Genomic DNA, 22857 nt, shown 5'->3' on the forward strand with positions numbered 1-22857 from the left:
TGCCACCACTCTTAAGCAGAGACAAAAGAAACCCAAGCTCTCCCTTACATCTTTGTTCCATGGCCAAAGCAAAGCAAGGCACCTTTACTCATTGTGCTGAAGGGAAGGAGAATTGCTAAGGGAGAAATGTGACTAGAGGAAAACCTCCTTTGAGCGCTAGACCAAGGCAGCACAAGCTTAACATAAGCCAATCATAACTGGTATTTATTATGAGCTGAGGGTCTCCCAACATCCACCCAAGCAGGGCAGGAGAAAGGGGAGATCATCTGTTCCTCATGGCCCATTGATGTGTTTCATGTTGCCATTGCCCCAGCCTGTCAGCATGAACATCACCATTTTCACAGCTATTACAAAGTGTTTATCAGTCAGGCTTGTGCCCACACAGACCTAAAGCCCCCCAGGGTAGGAGAGAGATTTGATTTCTGTTTGTGTTCCAAAACCCCAACAGAAGTGTAGCATAGTGAGTTCCTGATCCACTTTGGCCATCTGCGAACTTTCAGACTATTGCATACTGCCTGCAGCCTCTCTATATAACCTTTCATTGATCAGATGGAAAAAACAAAACAAAACAAAAAACAACCAAACCTCTGTCTCAGACAGAAATTTTATACCCTGAGATACCATAGTAGAAAAAGGCACCAAAAAGGGGGTTAGTATAAATAAGAGAGTATGAGGTGGTGTATATGACAGAAACTTTCCATTAGATTCTTCACAATCACACATCTATCTATCCTCCTTCTTCTCTGAAGAGGTACAGCCCTGTTATAATTGGTCAAGGCAGAACCAGTAGTGCTGCTGGTGAAGTGGTAAGACCAGCAGTCTTGCAGAAGGGGAAACAGAGCTGAATAATACAGCTCAATTATTTTTGTGAATGTTGAGAAAAAAAAGTGGTCCAAAGCAGTGAGAATCATGGCTCCTGCTGAGCTGGGAGACACGGCTGAACTCACTTCCCATTAATGCCTTATTTGAAAAATGATTTAGAAACTGAATCAAGCTTCCAAGTCCTCTGAAACTTGGTAAGATTGAGTTAAATTAACAAATGGCCTCCAGTCTGGGCCAAGTCTCACTGGCCAGATTTCTCCTTATCACAATTTCCTTCAAATTCCCCATTAAACATAGGAATGCAGTCACCTTGCAGGTGACCTTTGTGTCACCTGTATCACCTGAGGACATCTGGGGAAAGGAAAGATTATGCAGCCCATACTACGTCCCGGTAGTATGGGCTGCATAATCTTAAATGCTCTGAGCACTTCTGAGGAATGGCTGAAGCCAGTGAATGTACCACACTGCAACCTCAAGGTTACGCTGCAGATAAAGTGAGAACTACTGAGAAGAGATTTCATTGAGTATCTGTGTTAGGCCTCCTGTCCTGTTTCCTGGGCTGGTCTAAGCAAAAGCATTTCTGTGCAAGAAATTGAAGCTTGACTCAATGGGTAAGAAAAAATACCCCTTTGGGAGGTTAGGGGGTGATATATGTGTGAAAAAAAATGCAGCCAGCATGCAAAAAAAAAAAAAAAAAAAAGGCTGCAGGGTGTATGCCAGACCCAGGCTACATGCTGAAGGGGCAGCTGCCAGCAGATTTGCAAACAAATGTGAAGAATCCTGTTGCTAATCTCATAGGTCAAAATGTGGCATTTAAGAAAACCCAGGAATTATCAAGAGCTGGCATATCCCTTCACTAACACCACCACCCCCTCACTTGCATCAGTAGATAAGAGAAAAACTCCCTGTGTAGAATAATTATTGTTGGCAAGAAGGGTATTTATGTTGCGGAAGGAGGACAGCTTGCTTCTCTTAACTACTTGCGCTAGTCCTGCACATCCTAGAGAAGAAAAACAAAGCCCTGTTTTGACTAGCAAAGTGAGCAAACAGGACTCAAAATTTAAGCAGAATGAGACAGAGACAAGGAGGAGGAGAAAAACACCCAGGCTGAGAGCAGCACAAGTCCCTTGCTGCATGTGCATGCAACCCTTGGAAAACCACGGACACTGTAATGTTGGGGTGACATCTGTGTTACTCTAGGAAAACAGCTCAGTCAGAGTAACTGGAACAATGGCACAGCATTCCAACTTGTACCTTGGGCTTTCTTTTGAAGTGCATAGCTCTTTGTTGCTGAAATGGCAAGCATTTCAGATGGACAGATGAGAGCTTCAGCCTTCTGGCAGCCTCCTCACTGAATCAATGTAAAAAAGTTCTGACCTTGGTATTGACCATGGTCAATTGGGTCATGGGTCAATTCCCTCCTTTTTATATATATATGTATATATACATATACATATATACATATATATGTATACATATATATGTACACATATATATACATATATACACACACATATATATATATATACACACACACATATATATATATACACGTTTTTCCTTTTTGGCAGTTATTAAGGACAGGATATTGGCAAAGAGACACCCACGTTGAATGCTACGGGAACCTCTCGGATACCTGACAGCTCAAGTTGCTACTCCCAGTGCATTTTAGATGGGTAGGAATGTTACAGTCAGCACCTCAGCTAGAGATAAATGCTCCTTCCACATTTTGGTGTCAATTCTTACTTGACACCAAGAATTGTGCTCCACTGGTTTTACTGAGATCACATCCAGACTGCAGAGCAAGATACAGGGCAAGGCAACATTGCAAAATCTGGGTTTGAGACACCTGGAACAGGTAAGCAAGTGAAGTGCCTTGCCTGGCTGCTAGGATATCAAAGTGAGTTGCAGGGAATCTTTCCAGAGAAAGAAGATCCTTTCAGAGCATCTCAAGTCCTTTTGTACTGTTTTAAAGTGTCTATCTAGGTCACCAGGGAGCCTCTATCTCTTGACAGTCCATAAGAGTGTAGCTGGCAGTTTCCTTCAACTATGTATATGACTGTCTTTAAGACTTTGTATTGTCTGCAGTCTCACAGGTGCAAAAGTTGTCTTACAATTAGGATGTTTCTGCATGTAATATGAGTGCTACTCTCAGCATTGTTCCCACTGTATTTTGTATTGTGACTTTTACAACAAATTTTCTTTTTTTAAAAAAGATTGAAGCACTATGTTTAGCATGTTCGTAGCATTATTTCTCAATAATTCTGTGACCATCTTAAAACGTAGATTGCATAGATGTTTCTCAGTGTGTGAAATCCCCCTGAATATGTCTATTTTTCTTTCAGAAATGTCTATTTTAAACTGTGCTTGTGTTTAATGCAAATTTTAACCTTTGGAGAAATTTGTAGTACTGGAAACCTGGCAAATGTCATTAAAAAGTGGAGCTGCATGTTTGAGTAAACTCAAGCCCAAACTCAGCTGATTGTAATTACAGTTGCTGAGAAAACATCATTGCAAATTGCCAAGGAAAAACAGTTTTCCTTCCATCCCCCTCCACAAAATCATAAACATTTCTATGAAATGGAACCATTTTTGGAAAAAAAAAAAAAAGGGAGAGTGAAAAGCACATTTTCCCAGGAGATTTCATTTCTTCATGTATCTCAACCATTTTGTATGTCCAAAAAGTTTCCAATAATCTTTGTTAAGCAGATGCCTTATTTCAAGATGCCTGTTTTGCAATCAAAATGGAACATGCACTGAAATGCTCTGTGCCTCTCTCTCACTTCCCAGCTATCACAAAATCTTCTGATTCTCCTGCCAGTGAGGCTTCCTGCCCTCAAATGCCCCAGTACAATCTCTACCTGAGCTAACTTTGACCTGATAAAATTTCAGCAGTGCCAAATGCCAGCTAAGACCCCATTTAGGTCTTAGATTACTTATTGCATTACAATCATTTGTCTTTGGGGGTGATGTCTGTTGGGGAGTAATAGGAAAAGGAGGCACTCTGTAAACCTGTTCTAAGTGTTTGCAAGTGGTTTCCTTGACTTCTCTGGGACGGTTATGTGAGCCAGCTGTATTTTCCATGAGAAAAGCATGGCATTACCAGACCCTGAATATCTAGAGCTGAGTTACTGGCAGAGCCAATTTATCCCACACTGCCTTGCCAGCCCTGCTTTATTTTTATTTTTTTTTCTCTCTCTCTCTTTTTTTTTTTTTTTTTTCCTCAGTGTGCTGAATTTGTTTGTTTTCGTTTATTTTAGACTCCTAAAAATAGGCCTGTTATATCTTGAGGTCCCTGCACACCATCACAAGCATAATTACAAGGCATGAGTTGAAAACTGTCAGCTAAATCCTGACAGACTCAAACCCCAAATCAGATGGAATAGACCACATGACTGTCTTCCTCAGCAAAAGCCAGCATAAGTGCAGAGGCTTTTTGTCTGGTCACTGGGGTCAACATTCTCGTAGTGTGTCAGGCTAACTGTAGAAAACAATGCCAAAGGGTTGTATTGAACCTTCCACTGATCCCTCTCTTCCTGTCTTTTCCATTCCCAGCAACCCTCATCACTCAAATGGCAACTGAGGGCAAATGTGTATCATCCACCTGTAGAGTGATGGAAAAATTAGATTATTTATTTTTTTTTTTTTCCTGGAGGAGAGGATATGGGTTATGCGGAGCATTGCTGCACTGCAATGTTTTTGGAGAAGACAGGACCCTACCTGTATTTGTGCAATGAATAGGGAGAATCCCTAAAAAAAATATCTTAAATATTCCAGGGGGAAATATATTGGAAAGTGCTTTATCCTTGGCAGATCCATATACCTTGTTGTTCCCTGCTTTGCACCTAGAACAATGCAGTGGAATTTTTCCATTCTGGCAATGTCAGTGATCAGTGAGGGTGCTTTCCAATGAAACTGCTTGGAGACCCAGATGTAGACTCCAGAAAGGTATTGACATCTAACTCCTTCCTGCCAGCCTCATTCCTCAGGCTGTCCTGCTCCTTCAGATCCTAATGACTTAGAGTTGGTCATAACAGTTATGGGGGGTTACTGTAAACTTAGATTCGGGGCTGAGAAAAGCCAATGCTATATTTTTTCATGTTTTCTGAGATTACAAGGTGAACTTGACAAAATTTAAAGAACAGGTGAAGGAGGCTCCCAGTGCAAAAAAAAAACAAACAAAACACACAAAACACCGTCTTGTGCTCCCCAGGAGCCCAAGGAGTTTCCAAGGTATAGTCTTTCAGGCCAACACCTTATGATAAACTTACACTTCCTTTTGGAACTGTTGACAAACTCTATACATTTTCCTGTTTTCTTCTGCCTCTTTCCAATATCTCTGCCATATTAAGTTACTTTTTTTTTGTTGTTGTTTTGTTTTGTTTTGTTTTGTTAGACCTAGTTGTTGAAGTGACCATCTCTTTCCCTTTCTTGACTGTCTTTTCAGCTGATATTCTTGCAAGAAAGTACCACTCAGAAGAAGTAGGAAGAGAGCACAAGATATGTTAGAATGATATACCCAAACTATTGCACTTCTGCAAGAAATGGATAATCATAGTCTTAGGATGGGGCAGCTGGCTACCACAAGCATCTATCTAATGAAAGATCCTAGCAGTGTAGTTCAGATACCCTTTAAAACAGTGAAGGTTAATATTTCATTTAAGGTTGTTTTTTCTTACTGTGTTTTGGTCAGGACATAGATAGCCTACTGATCTGCTATTATTAATCTCTTACTATTCATCTATTCTCCCTTACACTGTATTATTGTTTTTGACACAACAGAGACTGGGAAAGGTGAAACACATCCTATTCAGTGAGAGGAAATAACACCTTGAGATTACTAGAGGCTGATAAAGGAGCAATGTTCATAGGTGTTTTTGTTTGTTTGTTTGTTTGTTTGTTTTTTCCCCCAAGATTTCCCAGCTGAATTGCTAAGGTGGTTTAGACTGTGGTTTTAACATAGAAAGGTGAATTCCCATGAAAGAACTCTGGAGGCTGAGTTTGGTGCTCTATCAGTACCAGATATCTGCTTTGCAGCTTTGGCATGCAGTGGAGCTGGATCATCACTTACCACCCAGGGCTTGCTGCAGAAGTTGTAGATAGAGTAGAGGGAGTTGACGGTGTGGATGCCACCATACTGGAGGCCGATGATGAGGCTGCGGAAGTCCTCTCCTAGCGCCATGCTGTAGGCATGCTGCCGGATCAGGACAAAATCAGGCTTGAAGGACCTGGAAGAGACATGGGAAGTGACATTTTACTTTCCACACTCAGCAGTACTTCCAGCCTCTCTGTGCTTCTTCTCCGCCTTTCTCCTTTTATTTTCATTAACACGTTACTCTTTTTTGGGCCTCTCCTCATGTGTTGCTTGCGTTAGAAGGTAAGAAAACAAACAAAAAACCATATTCATTAAAAAAAAAAAAGAAGGAAAATTCCAACGTAGTTGCAAGTATGAGAGTGTAGAAAGAGGCCAAACAGATTTTCTACAGTTTCCATGTCACTGAGGCATGCACAAGAACAAGGCACACGTGGGAGCCAAGGGTCATAAATTCACTGGTGGGGGGATTCTCTTTTCTTTCAGAAAGCTTGGCTGTATTTGGCAAGCTCATTGCAATGTGCTACGCAGATGAGGGAGCAAATTTGTTTCCTGACGATTGAACTCGATATTGAAGCAATGCCCAGTGGGTGGGAAGATCATGAGGGATTTCAAAAAGCTATCGTACGCATCCATGCATTTACATACATTCCCCCTTTAATCAGTTTACTACATACGCAGCACATCCCGGGCTTTTATGGTTATGAGTCAACAAATAAAGGACAGGCATGGTAATGTAATTAATCAAACGAGCAGAGCCCCTCATCCAGCTCTGTGACTCATGGCATGGACTTCCAGAATATTGTTTAGCAAGACTGGAGCCGGGACTCCTATGGTTCAACAGCAGCAGCTCTCAGCAAACTGACAGAAAAGTGAGGCCCTTTCTAGGTAAGCCAAGAGGCGACGGGTTAGCTTGCAAACAGCCAGATCTCATTCCTTGGTGATGCTGTGCCTTTGGAGCTCTTCAGAAATCTCTGGAAACAGCAGTTGGAAAGAAACTGTTTCCAAAATGGAGCTCAGCAGTTCATTCTTGAAGGCACAGAAGGGGCTTTTCCACTGAAATGGGGGATTACTTTATACTTTAACAAAGGTTGCATCAAGGACATTGGAAAAATTTCCATGCTGTATTGAATTTTTTCAGAGAAATGAGCTCTGTAACCAGGTCCCATTACCTCACTACCCTCGAACATTTTCCTTGCTAAGAGACTATAATTTCAATCCTTCGGATATATGAGCTGGGTTTATAGCCCCTATTTATATTTCCATCATTCTGGCAAGGAAATCGGAGATGGTAAGTCTGGGCCAGATTGTGGCAACAAACACTGTATACAGAACCCAGAGCCGCTTTGTTGTTTTAGAGCTGTTCATTTTGCTTGTTGGCCTTGGGCTTTTGTTCTTGCTCTAGACATGGCGAGGCACATGCTCTGCTTTTGTGATGCAAGACGCCAATGTTTGGAAATGTTGTGATTCCCTCCCATGGAGTATTTTTAAACCCAGGCGTGTTCCCTAATGTACTTGGCACCAAAGGTGGTGCTTTCCTCCAGCAGCGAGATGCATAATGAGCATCGGGAGGGCTGCGCTATCACTGTGTGGCTGATTTATGGACCTCCCTGGTGTCAATGGGGGTGAAGCAAGCAGTGACCCCCTGCTGAGAAACAGCAAATAAATGCAAATCTTGGAAAGCTTTAACTCCTCCATTCTGCTGGACTTGCCATGTAGAAAGCAGCCCAGAGGCAGGCCTAGGTCCTCAGGAAGGGTTCATCAGCTTCCTATGACCAGGACTCCATGTCTCCACTGATTCACTAAACAGCTGTGGGGCCTGTGGGAGTCAGGAGCTTCAGGCACGTTCCTCCTTCATACTGCTTGCAGAGCACATGAAGAAGGAACTGATCTCTCTTATGGCTCGTCTTCCCCCAGACTGACTTAAGGAACAGCTCTTACTGGGGCCTCAGAGTTAATGGTTGAGACCAGTGCTCTGGTATCCCCTGAGGAAGCTGCTGGTTTTGCCCTTTAGCAACTCCCTGACACAAGGGTGGGCTCGTGGTGCTGCGGTGGGGAGGAGGCATGCGAGTAAGTGTAGCCAGCTGGGGGGAGGACAAGCAGTGGCTGGGAAGCTGCCTTCTGCAGCTTTAGCTCTGACAGCCAAAAGTTTAGAAAAAAAAGCTCTTGTCTTTTCAGATCCTGGCAAAGGAAGAGTTTTTCAGCTTGGAAGACGGACACAAGAATACAGAATAAATGTAGAAAAGCCTATTCTCAAAGTCTGCATCATGTAGGAAGGCAGGGCACTCTCTCACGCAGGAGATGAAGAGTGAATCTCTACAGTGAAGGTGGTCACTGAATCTCTCTTTTGCACTGTGGGACAATGATGATGTTCCCATGGATACTGAGAACAAGGCAGAGGAGTGCAGGGTCTGGGACTAGCTGCAAATAAACATCAGCCAGAGAGCCTTGGGTTCTGTGAGGTGTCTGTAAAGGAGAAGCTGAGTCCAGTGGCAAAATGTGAGACGAGGGGCTAGAAAAGGTTGCAGACAGTAAAAGCAACATGAATGATCATGGTGGGAGTGGCAGTGTGAAAGCTGAGTAACTGGGATTACAAGTGAAGTGAAGAGAGAAGAGCTTAATTGTTTCACACAAGAGGATTCATACTTTTTTTTTTTGGTGGAAGATTACTTTTGCGAGCTACCCCTTATTCTTGGAGTGTAAATCTTTAAATAGCAAGCCTTGGATTTGGGTTAACCAGTAGTATAACTGCTTTCTTTTCCTAGTTTAACACAACACAATAGCATCTCACACGAAAGAGAGTTCAAAACCTTGGCAGAGAGACAGGTTCGGCAGAAGTCCCACAGTTGAAACACCACTGCCAAAGCCATTGGGTGAGCCAAACTCAGCAGCTCAGGTCCTAAGCACCCCAGTCTGGCAGGACTAGGAGTGCAATGGCAGGAGCATGAGCCCATCATATTCCATGGATCTGTCCAGCCAGCATTTAGATGACCATGGATGGTCCCGAATAAAACTGTATCTAGACTCCTGCTAAAGACAGTTCACAGAAATAGATTTGGTCACAGGAAGAATACAAGGGAGCCTAGTGGGCTTCAAACACATAATAGACAGGGAGATGGCATAGGTAAATGGAACTGAAAGTAGAACACATTTAAAACATGTTGCTTATGAGCTGTGCTCTGCATCTTGGTGCAGTGCCTGGGCTGCATGACAGACACCCATCTGAAGTCAGAAATCTTCCTTAGTGTGACAGCTGGATAGATGAAGCTTTCAGGAGAAAGTTGGAGCCTACCTTTGGCCACCACCCTTTTACAGAAGCCCTTTCTCAGACCTTGAGGGCTCTGTTTTCATTTGCTCCTAGCACTTTTGGTTTTAGTTTGGCTCCTAGCACTTTCCAGCAAAATAAAGGCCACTAAAATGTCTGTTACTCATTCCCAGAGTGGTGAAAAGGTACAAGAATCCTTTCTTAAAAATAATGATAATAATAAAACAATAACAATTGGGAGACTGGAAAAGTTTAATTTTCAGACTGAAATAACTGGTGAGATCGTGTTTTCCTCTGGAATGGAAAAGAACATTCCTTGCAGCTCACGTGGCTACAGGCTCTGGCAGATGGCACAGCCACAGCAGCAGAAGCCCTTCAATACTCTAAGTAGTGCATGACAGGATTGGCCACCCCATGGTGAAGCAGCCCCTATGGGTCCCCATGGCTTGCTCTTACTTTACAGTAGTTGCCGTCTTGTCCCAGAAGCTAGCCACAGCTCATAGCAGCTTCTCAGCCTACCCTGGGAACTTGATATTGGCCATCAATTACCAGAGTCAGCCGCCCCTGGGTGATGACAACTGTCTGGCAGGGAAGATGCTGGTACTCCCAGTCCTGAGCCTGGACTCTGATGCAGGATGCTTGTTTGCATTTAACAAGCTCTTTTTCAACTTGTTCCAATGTACTTTGAGATTTCTTTCTCTCTTAGTGGTAAAACTGGATGTGACACCAACCTAAGTATAAAGCCTGGATCCAAATACCTAATATTTTAAAGGAAGGAAGAGATCTGACCGCAGAAGTTCTTAGATTGGACCCATCTGCTCTTAAATCTGTGACAGCATTAGCAGTTTTGGAAACAGTATTGTCAGAAATGAGGGAATATAAAACAATTTAAGAGATTGCTGATGTTAGCTATGGAAGCTAAACAACCCAGGAGCAGCAGTAGGTATCCTGGTGACCCCATATCTAACTTCTCTAATGATAAAAAGAGAATCAACCCAGAAAAGATCATCAGTAACATTTCTCTCTGGAAAACAGGTCCCTGGCCACTGTGAATGGATGGAGAAGAGATGATGACAGCAATTCCTGCTGGGAGGTTTCATGCCTTAAAGAGATCTCCTGTTTCTTATTTCTGATTATAGACATGACTCTGGCTTGCTTCCTGGCCCTTCAGCTGTTCTCACTGAAGCACAAACGGCTTCATGGGCATGAAGAAAGAACACACAAGAATAGATTATGTTGTCAAAATACCCTTTAATAATCCCTTCCATCTCCCACTGTGTATAATCACCTGCAGCTGACTCAGATACCTTAGTACCATGATGAGCTCAGAGCACTTTTTGCCTGTGCTATGGGAGGAAGATGGGCTGTCCTGCTCTCTTTCTTAAAGACTGCCCATCTTGAAAGGCACTTGGCCCTTCATGTCAATAGGAAAAGATCCTCCTCGGACACTGAAGAAGGACATCTTCACCTCAGGGCCTGCCATTTCTCCATTATTCAAGGAGCCTTTCCTCAGAAAACACTTCCAACTGCACAACACATTTTTGACTAAGCAGTTCGCTTCCACAACCTCTCCTATCTGCTTGGCATGCCATGGAGAGGAAGAAAAGCGCAGAATTATGCAATATGATACAACAAGCTTTGCATTACTGGGAGTTAATGGAGCCTTCAGGCAAGTTTCTGAGGCACAAGTCCAAACCATAAGTGGTTGCGTCTACCTGAGAAGTACAATAATCCCTCCAACTATGCACTGCCTCAGGTGTCTGAAGGCTAATCAAAAATGACATTTACAAATAGGAAGAAGTTATTTTTTGAAATTTACCTGTACATTAATGGTATTATTATTAAGTTACTGAAATGCAATAAGAAATCTATGACATTTTCACTTACGATTATGTTAGATTTCATGTTTTGTTGGATGTCATGCTAACACGGGTAATTTACTAAGAAAAAAAAAATCTCTTTCAGTCAAAACCTCATGTCATTTTCCACAGAAAGAAGTAAACCTTGCTGTGGTTATTCAAAGAAATAATGAATGTAAGCTCAGGCAGAGCTGGCTCTTGAGAAACAAGAAAGCAACATAGAATGGAGAAAAACATGACTTTACTGGGCTGGGGGAGAGGAGTAGGGGGTCTTTTGGACACTAATAGAGAAACACCTGAGGAAATACCACAGGGTGTGAGGGAGATTGGTGTAGCAAAAGCAGTAGGAAACAGGAATCATGGTTGCAGTAGGACCAGTACCTCTATATATAGATGAGGGCACCTTGGAAGATGCTCTGATTTGCTTCTCGGCGCTAGACCAATGAGCCATAAAATCCCGTCATACACTCTCTGATCTGCACTGTGGCAGTCTCTGAAGTCTGTTATGTGTTTTCCTTGTAAACTGACTGACCTTGACAAGGAAAAGCATGTGGACCCTGATGATATCTCAAAGAAATAACAACCACACCTGCCAACAGCAGCTTGCCTTCAAAACACTTGTGCACCCCAGATTTCACAGAAGGTGATCTGAATACCTTCCAAGAACATAAAATAAAGTCACAGTGTTATTTAGGTCAGAGAGGGCCTCTGAAGAGCATTTGATACAACACCCTTCTCATTGCAGGGCAAATTACAAAATTACGTTATGTTGATTGGGGTCTTGTTCAGCCAAATTTCGAGTATTCCCAAGGATGAAGATCCCCTAGCCTCTCCGGGCACTTGTTCCAGTATTTGACCAATAATCCTGGTGGCCTTTCACTCAACACATTCCAGTCTGTCAATGTCTTTTTTATACTGGGGGAGCTCACAGCTGGGCACAGTACTCCAGGTGTGAATAGTGTCTCGTTAGCTACAGCCTTGCTAATGCCGCCCATTGAACCAGTGCTTGGGCTTCCTCACCACAAAGGCACACAAGAAGGACCACCAGATCCTTTTCTCAGAGCTGTTTTCTCTCCAGCTTCTCTCCAGCAGTGCTGGTCCATGGGGTTATTCTTCCCTCTGTGAAGGACTTTGTGATTGTCCTTATTGACCTTCATGAGGTTCGTGTTGGTGCATTTTCCCAGCTGTTGAGGTCCCTCCAAATGGCAGCTCTGCCCTTTGGCATATCTACCACTCCACACCCTCCAACTTGTTACTACCCATGTGCTTGCTGAGGCTACAGTCTGTTCCAGTAGCAGACCATTAATGAGGACCCACCTTGACCAGTAAAGTACAGGTGCAGCATGATTTGGCCCTTCACTTCTCCATTGTGTTGCTTCCTGGATGAAGATGAAGCCTTACTAAGAACCCATGTGGAAAGAAGACAAATTAAATCAGGAAAGGAAAAAATAACAAAACCAAAAACCGATCAAGACTGAAACAATCCACAACAGTCTTTAATCATTCTTGCATTCAGTCCTGGATTAACTAATTAATGAGTGCTTCAGGCCCTGGCAGCACATTTCTTATCGGAAAGAATTACTGCAAATGTAAAAGGGGCCAGGGAATGGTTTAGTCTCGGTGATGCTCCCCACCCTCGTCTGCTCAGAGTGACTTTTGCTTTCTGCAGCTGCCTGCACGCCAAATGTTTTCCCAATAACTGTCAGCATCTTGCCTGCATGTCGGCTGGGCGTCAGCTGCTGGGGAGGTGAAGGAGGACATTATTCATCTGGGAGATCAGTAAGCCCCGATGAGAGAAGCAGGCCTCCAAGCAGCTGTTTAACAGCAGGAGCTGAGATGGAAGCAACTGAGAATAAAGAAATAAATAAGCACGCCCCACCTTCTCTGCCTTTTTCATCTCCAGCTCAGAAAAGTGGGACAGGAAGGTAAGGAAGAGGGAGAAATTAGTGAAAGATGAAGGTAAATCGTCACCCACATGGGAATCACTTGCTGGAGGTGTTGAATTGCTTCATGCGTAACTGCAGCTTGCCAGGGTCTACCCTGTCTGACACCTTGTCCCAGCCTGATATCTCTGAAGGGTATTTAGGCAAGGGAAGAGGACGTTTGACACTTTGGTGCTTTGTCTACAGTACACTTTAAAAGCTCACACGAGGTTACACGCACTTCTCCTCTGCATTACAGATTGCCATGCCACCAATATAAAAATGTTGCCCAAATGTTGCTCCGTGTTAAATACATAGCACATATTGTCCTATACAGTGTGCCAAATCCTGTGAATCCTGGGAGAGCTATAGGCACAATATATTTTTCCATCTGGTTTCTAGGAATCTAAACTCTCCCAAACAAATTCTCCCATGTTTTTCAGATTTTTGGTTTGAAAGAAAAAAAAAAAATTCTAAAAAATATCCCCAATTAAATAAAGAGTTAAATTTAAGAAGATATAGGCTAGACAGAGCCTAGGATTCCTCTTTGACAAAAACTTGCTGGAAGGCAAGAAGTTGGATGGCGATCTACTGCCTGCTGATACACCCTTCATCAGCGTCCAACTGATAGCTATTCCCTGGACATTCTCCCTGTAAAGAACTGTAAGGAACCACCATCTCTTGGGAGTGAATACTCTTCAAGGGACAAGAAAACATCCACCTCCTAGCAATGTGCAGCTACTGTGTGGTGAGTAAGCATGGCCTCTGTAGGCTAGAAAACCCACACACATCTTGCAGGGAGCTGCTTATCGAATCTACTGGGATAGGAGAAGGTGCATTGGGAAGGGGACAGTATCCTTGGCAAGCTTTGAAGAGCCTTGTATCTTGGATTTTATTTATTTTTTAACCACATTACAAGTCTCCTGGGCTCTGCAAGCTCTGAATAGCAAGAAAATGCCTGCTGACAGGGTGTCCAGTTTCCTCCTTGTTTCCTCCATTGCCTCCTCAGGCTATGATTGTACTGCAGTGCAAAAATACCTTTTGAGAAAATAGCATTTCAGGTACTGGTCTATGTGGCATGGTCATTCAGCAGGTAGCTGTCCTGTTATCAGAGCACAGAGCTTAGTATGAGCACTGAATCAGCTGGAACCAATGGGAAAGTCAGTGTTAATTAAAGGAGTGCATGTGCTTGTATGGAGGACACAGAGTTCAAGACCACACCACAGCTACAAGTGACAAGGGCGTAGCACCTGTGGTAAGCTGAGTGAGACACGCATGTCCTTACACAGACCAGCCAAATTCAGGCAAGGCCTGGAGGGCTAAATGCTGCAACCATGGCAGGGATCCTTCCCACAGAAAGGGTTTGTCCCACATTCTCTGCTCCTCTCTGCCTTGCTGTCAGTTTTGTCACTCCTCCCCACTTGCCAGGGCTGTTGTTCCACACAAGGTCCTCCTCTTTCAGCCCCTGGGCATCTCCTGGTCCATCAGCTGTTGCTTGTGCTGTGGTAGTACAGTGAGGTCTGCACCAGGACATTATGGTGGTAGGACCCATGCAAACACACCAAAATGTACTTTTTGCCCTGGGTGATCAGTCCCAATGGCAAAAAAGCCAACTCAATGGGGAGACAGGAGATGAGAGCAGTCTGTTGCATGATTAATTTATATCCTCAAAAGTCTGAAATGCTCCCAGAAACATTAGTATTCCTTATGTAAGAAAGCTGTCCAGATTTTCAACATATCCCTGCCTTATTCCCACATCTACTGGAATTAATAGCTGAAGGCTTGTAAAGCCCAAAAGGCAAACAGAGGACTGCATTTAATCTAATGCAGAGGCTGAGATCATAGTTTGGGAGTCTAAGCGTTGTCAGAAGCAGAGACAGCCCAAATTCACATTTATACTGGGACACTTTTATAATATCCTGAAAGCATAAATGCACCTCAGAATAGGTGCCATGCCAACACTGACAGCCTGTTTTCACAGTGGGAAATGTTAGTAATGTTAGTAAATGTTAGCCCTTCTGAGAAATGAAGAACAAGTGGAAATAAAAATCCCATTCCTTACGTCTAAACCCAGTAGAGGTGACACAGCCCAAGAGGTTCCTAAGGTAAATTAGACTCCAGACAGTTCTGTATATCTGTGTGCACGTGTATAGGTCTGTAGACCTGTAAAAAAGGAAGTTGCAGATGCCCTGGAAGAATGATGAAAAATTCACCCAAATGATTTAAAAGTAAGCATCACTCATGCTTGTTTATTTTATTTTATTTTATTTTATTTTATTTTATTTTATTTTATTTTATTTTATTTTATTTTATTTTATTTTATTTTATTTTATTTTATTTTATTTTATTTTATTTTATTTTATTTTATTTTATTTTATTTTATTTTTTTCACACTGCTTAATTGCTCCACAATAGTTTATTCATTGCACCCAGATATGATACCACTTCTCTGTTGAAGTGGTCACCCTGTCTAAATCAATGAGGAACTGATCCTCCGGGATGCATAAGTGCCATCTCCTGTTTCCTATATTTATGATTTCACTGAGGAAGCTGTAGTGCCAACTGTATCCAAAGAAGTTCCGGGGTAACAAAGCCCAGTGCATAAGAAGTTTTGTTACTGCAAAATTACACATTGGGAGCTACACTTGTACTAAAATCAGGCAAGAAAAGTAATTCCTGCCATTCCTACCTTCAGCTATACTGTGTGCTAACCTTTAAACAACTACTTGTTTAAAGATATACAGGCTAGAAGTCATGGAGATCTGTATACCAAGTTCCTTGCTCTCTTTAGTTAACAATAATTCTTCCAAAGCTCTTTTTTTTTTTTTTTCCCAAAATTTTCCAAGGCAAGTGGCAAATGGAGAGCTTCAAGGACTGTTGTATGTTCTCATTCATGGCAGAATTTAATAAGTTAATAATTCAGTTAACATTATATAAGACTGGAGAGAATATCCTAGTGATTGATTTATTACTATTATTACTATTATTATTAATATTGATAACAAAAGTGTTTATCATGTCATTGGTTTAAAATCCACTGGCCTGTAGTGCATTCACTGTTTTTAGACCAACCCACCACACTGTTGCCTTTGCTTTGAAGAGGAATGTGAAGAAGGCAGGTTTCCTGCAGGGGGAGAATCCTAAATGTGCGTGTTAGCAAGACACTGCCATGTTACCTTCCTGTAACTTGTAGGTGAGATTTCCATGGGCTCAGGGTGCTCAAAAAACACCATGAGTACTATATCTCACCAGCCAGGAACATTCTGACTTGTGACTGAATATCTTGCTTAATAATTAGCAGAGGCCCTATAAGCGATGGAAAAAAAAGACGTGTATGACCAAAATACAGCACCAAGAGCACTTCCTTGGTGGCCTCAGTCTGTGTTCACCAAGGCTGAAGGATTGCATCCAAGTCAAAAGATTTGGTATCCTATAAATATTAGTCTAACATTTCAATTTTTGTTCATTCTAATTTATTAAAGTTTACTGTTCTTACTATTTTTACTACTATCATAATTATCAGTATTGATAAATCTCTTTTCCAAAATTCTTCCATTCCTTTTGTGGCTCTCAGGCCCTGGGACTTTCCTGTTCCTGAAGTACAAACAGCTCTTAAGTGAGCAGCCTCTGAGTGCTTTGGGCAGCAGAAAATCCTTTCCTGTCTCTCTCGAGGCCTTCTTGGTTCCTTCAATAGTATTTGCTGAGGACAATAGCTTAGAACCACTCATTCCTATGATGTTATATCCTTTTCAGTCCTTCCCCTTTTCTCATTCACCGCTGACTAGCACCACATTCACATTGGAGGGGTTGGTGCACACGGGTGAGCTTCTGGCCAGGGAGAGCATCTTTGTGGGCAGGATGGGGGGGTTTGACTGGAGTCGGAAGCAAGCTGCACCCAGGTGGTTGCACCCTGGTGTGTGCAACTCTCTGTGCTCTCACTGGGTAACAATGTCGACCGTAGCTTGGCGTGTTGACAAGCAATATGCATCTCTACACAAGCAGAGGCAAATCCACCTACTCCATAAGCATACATAGATGAAAACACAGAGAGCTGAACTACTGCCACTTATAAAAACATATGCATTTTCGTATATAAATACATATTTCATATATAAATAGCCTCATGAGGCTAGTTTTGGTGCATTTGTATATACCACAAGCAGAAACATGAATGCTATGCCACAGACACTCCTGTGAAATAAATTTTGTCTTCGGTTTCAGTTTAATAGCTGATGAGCTTTCTGCCAGACGTATGAATGGCTTTGAGGGGAAAGGCATGGGAAGGAAAATGAAGATGTGATCAACCTAGGAAATGGTTCTTGGGAAGCCTTCCAGCGTTGTGAGCAAGTGAACACAAGAGCAGATTAGTGCGGTGCGCTGTCTGATGGATGCTCCAGCGGTAGGTTCACAGGACATATGCTGTCTTTCACTGAGAAACAGACATTCATGGGACGAGAGAAAGCAAATGAATATAACAGACTCAACCTTTAAAGTTTTTAGCAGAGACTCGTGAAATTGTACTAAAGAACGGAGACTTGTGGACATACTAAGAGGTGTCAAGACCTGAAATGAATTGATGGACCACAGTCACAGCTAACTGACAGTGACAAGTGTTGTTTTGGACTGTTTGGGCTGGAAATGATGTCCTCAGAAATTAAACTGAGCCCAGCACTGTCAGAATCACCATTTTTCAGCTGCTCTAATAATCCCTTTCAAAAATCTCCCTGCATGGTATAACACATATCCGCATTTCTGTTTCTGAACAAGAAGCAAACAGACAAAAGAGTAATTAAATGTGTGAAAAATATGAAACTTCAAAATGTTGTATACACTAAAAAGGACAAAGGAATTGGTACAGAAAGAAGTAGGAAGGCTAGGAAATGGATTGGGAATAACAACGAGATTTCTACATGAAAAAGGAAAAGCTTTTGTTTCAAAGATGAAATACAGACTTGAAAATTGTAATGACAGAAACTAATAAAGATACAGCCTGGGGTGGAAAGTAATTTCAGGGCTATGTAAACAGACATATTTTAACATCATACACCGATATGACAACCTACACTGCACTTTGTATAGCATTAAGTCCAAATTGTGGGCACTCTGGTGTCAGAAAGAAGGGAAACAATGCTTTTGGAAAGTGAATTGAATGTGTGATTGGGGAAGCATTGCTTAGGAAGAGTCTTTGTTTTCAATGACTGTAATTACAAAGTAATTCCAGCAGGGACAGAAATCCCCACCAAAGAGAGTTATGGTATTAACCTGTGAGATATACCACAGACCAAGGCTGAAGCAAGAGGAATCTCAGTCAAAAAAAGGTGAGATTTTATTTTATTTTATTATTTTTTTTAAAAAATGATTATATTTATGGAGGTGCTTTGTGGCTATTGCAATGATAGTCTGCCAGAGTCAGGACCTAACACAGTTAGGCAAATGAATGCAAACCTCTGTTTACAATGAAGGTTAGTTTGTTGACATACTAGGAGAGAAAAAATCAAGGGCAAGGAAGATCCATTGTCTGTCCCTTTATTAGGAGGTCTATGGCTAAAAAGAACCTAAAAAGGAGGCGCTTGTGGTTGCATAAAGGGTCTGAACTGGAACTTATGACTGTATGGCATAATGTGCAATTGAGACCTGATACAAAACCACCAGAGTCAGGTCAGTCTTTCCATCCATTTTGGGAAACTTTGAAATCATCAGGTCTGTGTTGCTCTACTTCAGATACTGCCCAGACCCTGAGGTCATCCTGCTTGCTCCCAGATCTCCCCAGAAAGACTGATTATAAAGAAAAGCCGGCACTCCTCACCTTACCACCTTGGTGCCGTTCCTCATGACCTGCATGTCCACCATGCAGCCACCAGTGACATATGCAGCCAGGTTCAGCTCAGAGAACTCAGCCTGGAGTGGAGCAAAAGGACAGAGCGTTACTCAAGGACAGCAGAGACATAAACACATGAACACAGACACAGAATTGTCTTCAGATGGAATTTGCCTTTCCATTATTATTATTATTATTTTTCAGTGAGGCAATGGGAGATCCTGTTACAGCTGATTTGCCCCAGAGAGGCTGCAGAAGTATTTATGGTCCCACACTTGGGTGTACAAACTTACAGGATTAGGCTTATTGCAGTAATAAGTACTGAAGGAATTAAGAATGAGCAAGATGAAAAACACATACAGGAAAGAATAATAATAATAAAAAGAGGTAAGGTCATTTGAATTCAAATTCCAAGTTTCCACTTGGAAACATTCATTTAGAATTATGTCTGAGTTGGCTGTCACGCCACTGGCCAGCCATAAACCTAATACAAAAGGTTTAAACCTCCATAAATAGCTAAAAGGCCTCATTATGCTATAGGAAAGTGATAAGCAGAGGCACCCACCTAATTCGGTTTACTTGTTAAGATTTTAACTATTAAAGGGTTAGCGAAGCTGGGCAGACTATTAATGGTACTACACAGTTATTAAAACACTTTATCTTCTAAAAGAGGTGCAACTTACGAGTCTGGAAAGGTTGTCAGGGAATGTTTAAGCTGTGGGGAGCAGAAGGTAAATGTGCACTGAGTGATTCTGGCTGCATAGAGTGTCAGTGAAGGTTAAGACACAAATCACAGCGATTAACGGGGCGAGAGGTGTGACAATCCTGTGGCGTGGCAGCTGACTGTACTCCGGGCAGGCAGCAGTGCCAGCAGGACTTGGTGAGCCCAAGCCACTCAGAGCAGGAGGAGGATGTTGGGATTGGCTGATCTGCACCAAACTCAGGCTCCAAACCCTAAACCTGTCTTTTATGAGCCAGTGAGTAGACCTTAGGCTATCATAACCTATTCATATATTGTGCCTTTTGTTGGACTATGCAAAGTCTTGCTTTCCAGTTAACTTTTATGGATTCAGAATCCTGTATTAAATTATTGGGTTTGCCTGCTCAAGATGAGATTTGCCTGTATATATAAATAATCAGCTTTCAGTTTTTCAGACAAAAAAACCTGTCTTCTCCCTTTCAACAGCTTTTTTAATCCTGCCTGTTAATGTGTTTCTTTCAGAGGTAGTATGGTGGAGACTGGGCAGCAGTAAAATCATCTCCTAACCACTGGCTACCTAATATCAGAGCACTTAGATGGTGTTGCTTATTGTGATTTTATTACGATGATTGTAGTATTTAATGTTTGGATATTTCTACTAGATGGAACTGGAAGATAGAGCCAGGAACAACTTTTACATAGAAAAAAAATACAAAAATAATAAAAAAGAAAAACAATGTTTTTTTCCTCATGGAAAAAACTTGCAGATGGAGACTTAATGCACCTGTAAAGGCTCAGAGGCCAGACGACAAATGAAAAAATAACTTCCAACTTTCTTTTTTTAAAATCCACGTAATTTGAAAGCAATGGCTGTGGACTGTTGACCTGATGATGTAATGGGATTTCATGTCTGCGGCCCTGTGTAAACTTTTCAAAGCAACACCCTTACATGATCTTACATCATTTTAACTCACAATTATAATGGAAGGAAGGGGAAAATTCCTGTTGCCAAGAAGTAAATCCTACTTCAAACACATACACACACAATGGCAGTGATTCAGGTGACTTGCTGGACTTTTCTTATAAGATTGCATGGTACTGCCACACTGCTCAGGGTAGCTGATCTTCAGTGATCATTTTGGATCTGAGAGAAGAAAATCCGTACCTCTAAAAGTCACCTGCATTTAGTATGTTTAAAAAGCTCAATAAAAGAAGGAGTGGGAGTTCACCTTGAACAAATTCAGCAAGAAGAGATGCTTTGGGTACCATCAGCAATCTCTCCAGTGGCTCCAAGTGGGACACAGCATACCTGCTTGCTAGCTTTCATGTGTTTGTGAAAGCTTTATGAAATGGAGAGATGAAAGGATGGGTTTTCCACCTCTGTGACTGCAGAGAGGTCCCAGTCAGAGAGCCACTGAACCGGACCTTTGGCTTCTGCAGCTGAGGGAAGCATCATCAGATATGAAATCAAAGCTTTAGCTTTAGGCCTGTATTTTATTTTATTTTTTTTAATGCTTTTCTTCCATAATCATTTCCACAGTGTTTTTTTTTTTTGTTTTTTTTTTGTTTTTTTTTTTACTACAGGAATTAACACTTGGCTTTGCTGGGGCTGAAAGTGGGGAGTCCTCATCTGATGGGCTGGCAAGTACAGCTGAATTAAGCCAGCCTGACAGGCATTGCCCAGAGGCGGTCGGACTAAACAAAGCTGTGTTCAGACACCTGACATCCAAACAGGCCTGGGAATCCCCTGAGCTGCTAAGTGCTCCATACCAAACTGCCAGGACCAATTTCAGGCCTGCTAATGTCGAGAGCCAGAAGAAAGGGAGAAATCCCTTGTGGCAACCATTGTCCAGGGCACCCTGGCAAAGAGCGAGGAGAAACAGGGCCTGTGGGACTCTGCAAACCCACAGCATTACCCCAGCCGAAAACGCCCAGAAATACAACCACAGCTGAGGAAGAGTCCCTAATCTTTCCCTGCCACTTAGCTTTAACGAGCTAAGTCAAGGACCATTGCTGCTCTCATGTAGCTGCTTTGTCCGATCCGACAGGCTGCAGCGAGCTGGCGCTTGGAAGAAGGCTGAAAACTTCAGTCAGCAGAAATTGTTTCCTGTTGATTTTCCAGTGCTCCCTGTATTTTTGACTTTGTGGGTTTTGTAGCCTGATGATTTCCCTTGGCTGGGCTTTCAAGTCTGAGATCATCTCCAGCCTGCTCTTACCTTGCAGACAAAGAGGCCTTTGAAAGCAGCCTGAGCAGATAGAGTAACAGGTAACTGCACGAACCTGGAGAGCGCAGCTCTCCACTGCCCTGCACAGCAATTTGTGTTAGGACCCATCAAAAATTAGGCAGAAATACGTCAGATGGCATTTTATGCTTGCTTTGCAGATGGTGCCAGTGGCTGCAAAAACATCTAGGGTAAGAGTGAACCACATGTGACAAACGTGACACAGTCCATTTTAAGAATAATTTAATACAGACTGTGGGACTTGTATTTTGAATTTTCGTGAGGCCCAGATTTGAGAGGGTGCCCACAAATATTTTGAGGACAGTTATGTTAAAAATGCCTACTATTTCAGGTATTTGGATTCACAAATCTCTCCAGATCATTTGGACTAAATCTTAACCTACTCTCCATTTCTCACATCAGTGTTCCCTAGGTACTCGGTATCTTTCTGTTGAACTATTTTAGGGTTTCTGTTTCTGTTTGCTGAGTATGAAACAAAGAGGATTTTGTCGTTTTAAATTATGCTGTAGTGGAATGTCTGGCCTGACAGCCATATGTTAAAACGCTTCCTGGGAGGCATGTGTTCAGGCTGGATTTAAACCATAAACCAAGTTTCACAGAATAACAGAAGACGGGGGTGGAAGGACTTTAAGACATCAGACAGACCATCTCTCCTTCCTAAGGCAGGATCAGGTCTACCTCTGCCGTTGTGTGTAGGTGCTATGTAACTTTTTTGTATCTTCCATGGTTAAGGAGCCTCCTCAGTCAATCTGTGCTTTAACAACCTTGGAAAGTTTTCCTGATGTCTGACCTAAGTTTCTCCTCTTGCTTTCTAAGCCCATTGCAGAACTTTAAGACTTACTGCTTGAAGACTTACCCTTCCTTCTTCCTTTTTTATATTTATATTTTAATTTTTATTTTTAATTTTAGTTTGTATTTTATTTTTTATTTTATTATTCTTTTTTCCCTAGGAAAAAACCAAACCAAACCAAACCAAAACAAAACAAAAAACCAAAAACATTCCTGTAAGATTCTCTTTTAGGCAATTTCAGAAGTGTTATTGTCACTGGGCTTCACTCTGATGGGGCTGCAATATTTTTAGGTTGTGACAGCCCAGTCACCATGATCTTTTAGCCGAGACCGGACCATTGCTGAGC

At 42.2% G+C, this 22857-nt stretch overlaps 1 protein-coding gene across 2 annotated transcripts in view; it reads right to left on the bottom strand.

Moving 5' to 3' along the window:
* SYN3 (synapsin III) overlaps positions 1–22857 on the bottom strand; it is a gene marked incomplete at its 5' end in the record, with an annotated part of 168887 nt that overhangs the window by 123428 nt on the left and 22602 nt on the right. For both annotated transcript variants that reach the window (XM_082784802.1, XM_082784801.1), the window contains 2 exons: positions 5894–6050; positions 18767–18858. In XM_082784802.1, the coding sequence (XP_082640928.1) occupies positions 5894–6050; positions 18767–18858 (249 nt within the window). The remainder of the gene's footprint in view (positions 1–5893; positions 6051–18766; positions 18859–22857) is intronic.

Source organism: Aythya marila, assembly GCF_965140915.1.
Source record: "Aythya marila genome assembly, chromosome: 1".
In the NCBI taxonomy this organism is placed as follows: Eukaryota; Metazoa; Chordata; class Aves; order Anseriformes; family Anatidae; genus Aythya; species Aythya marila.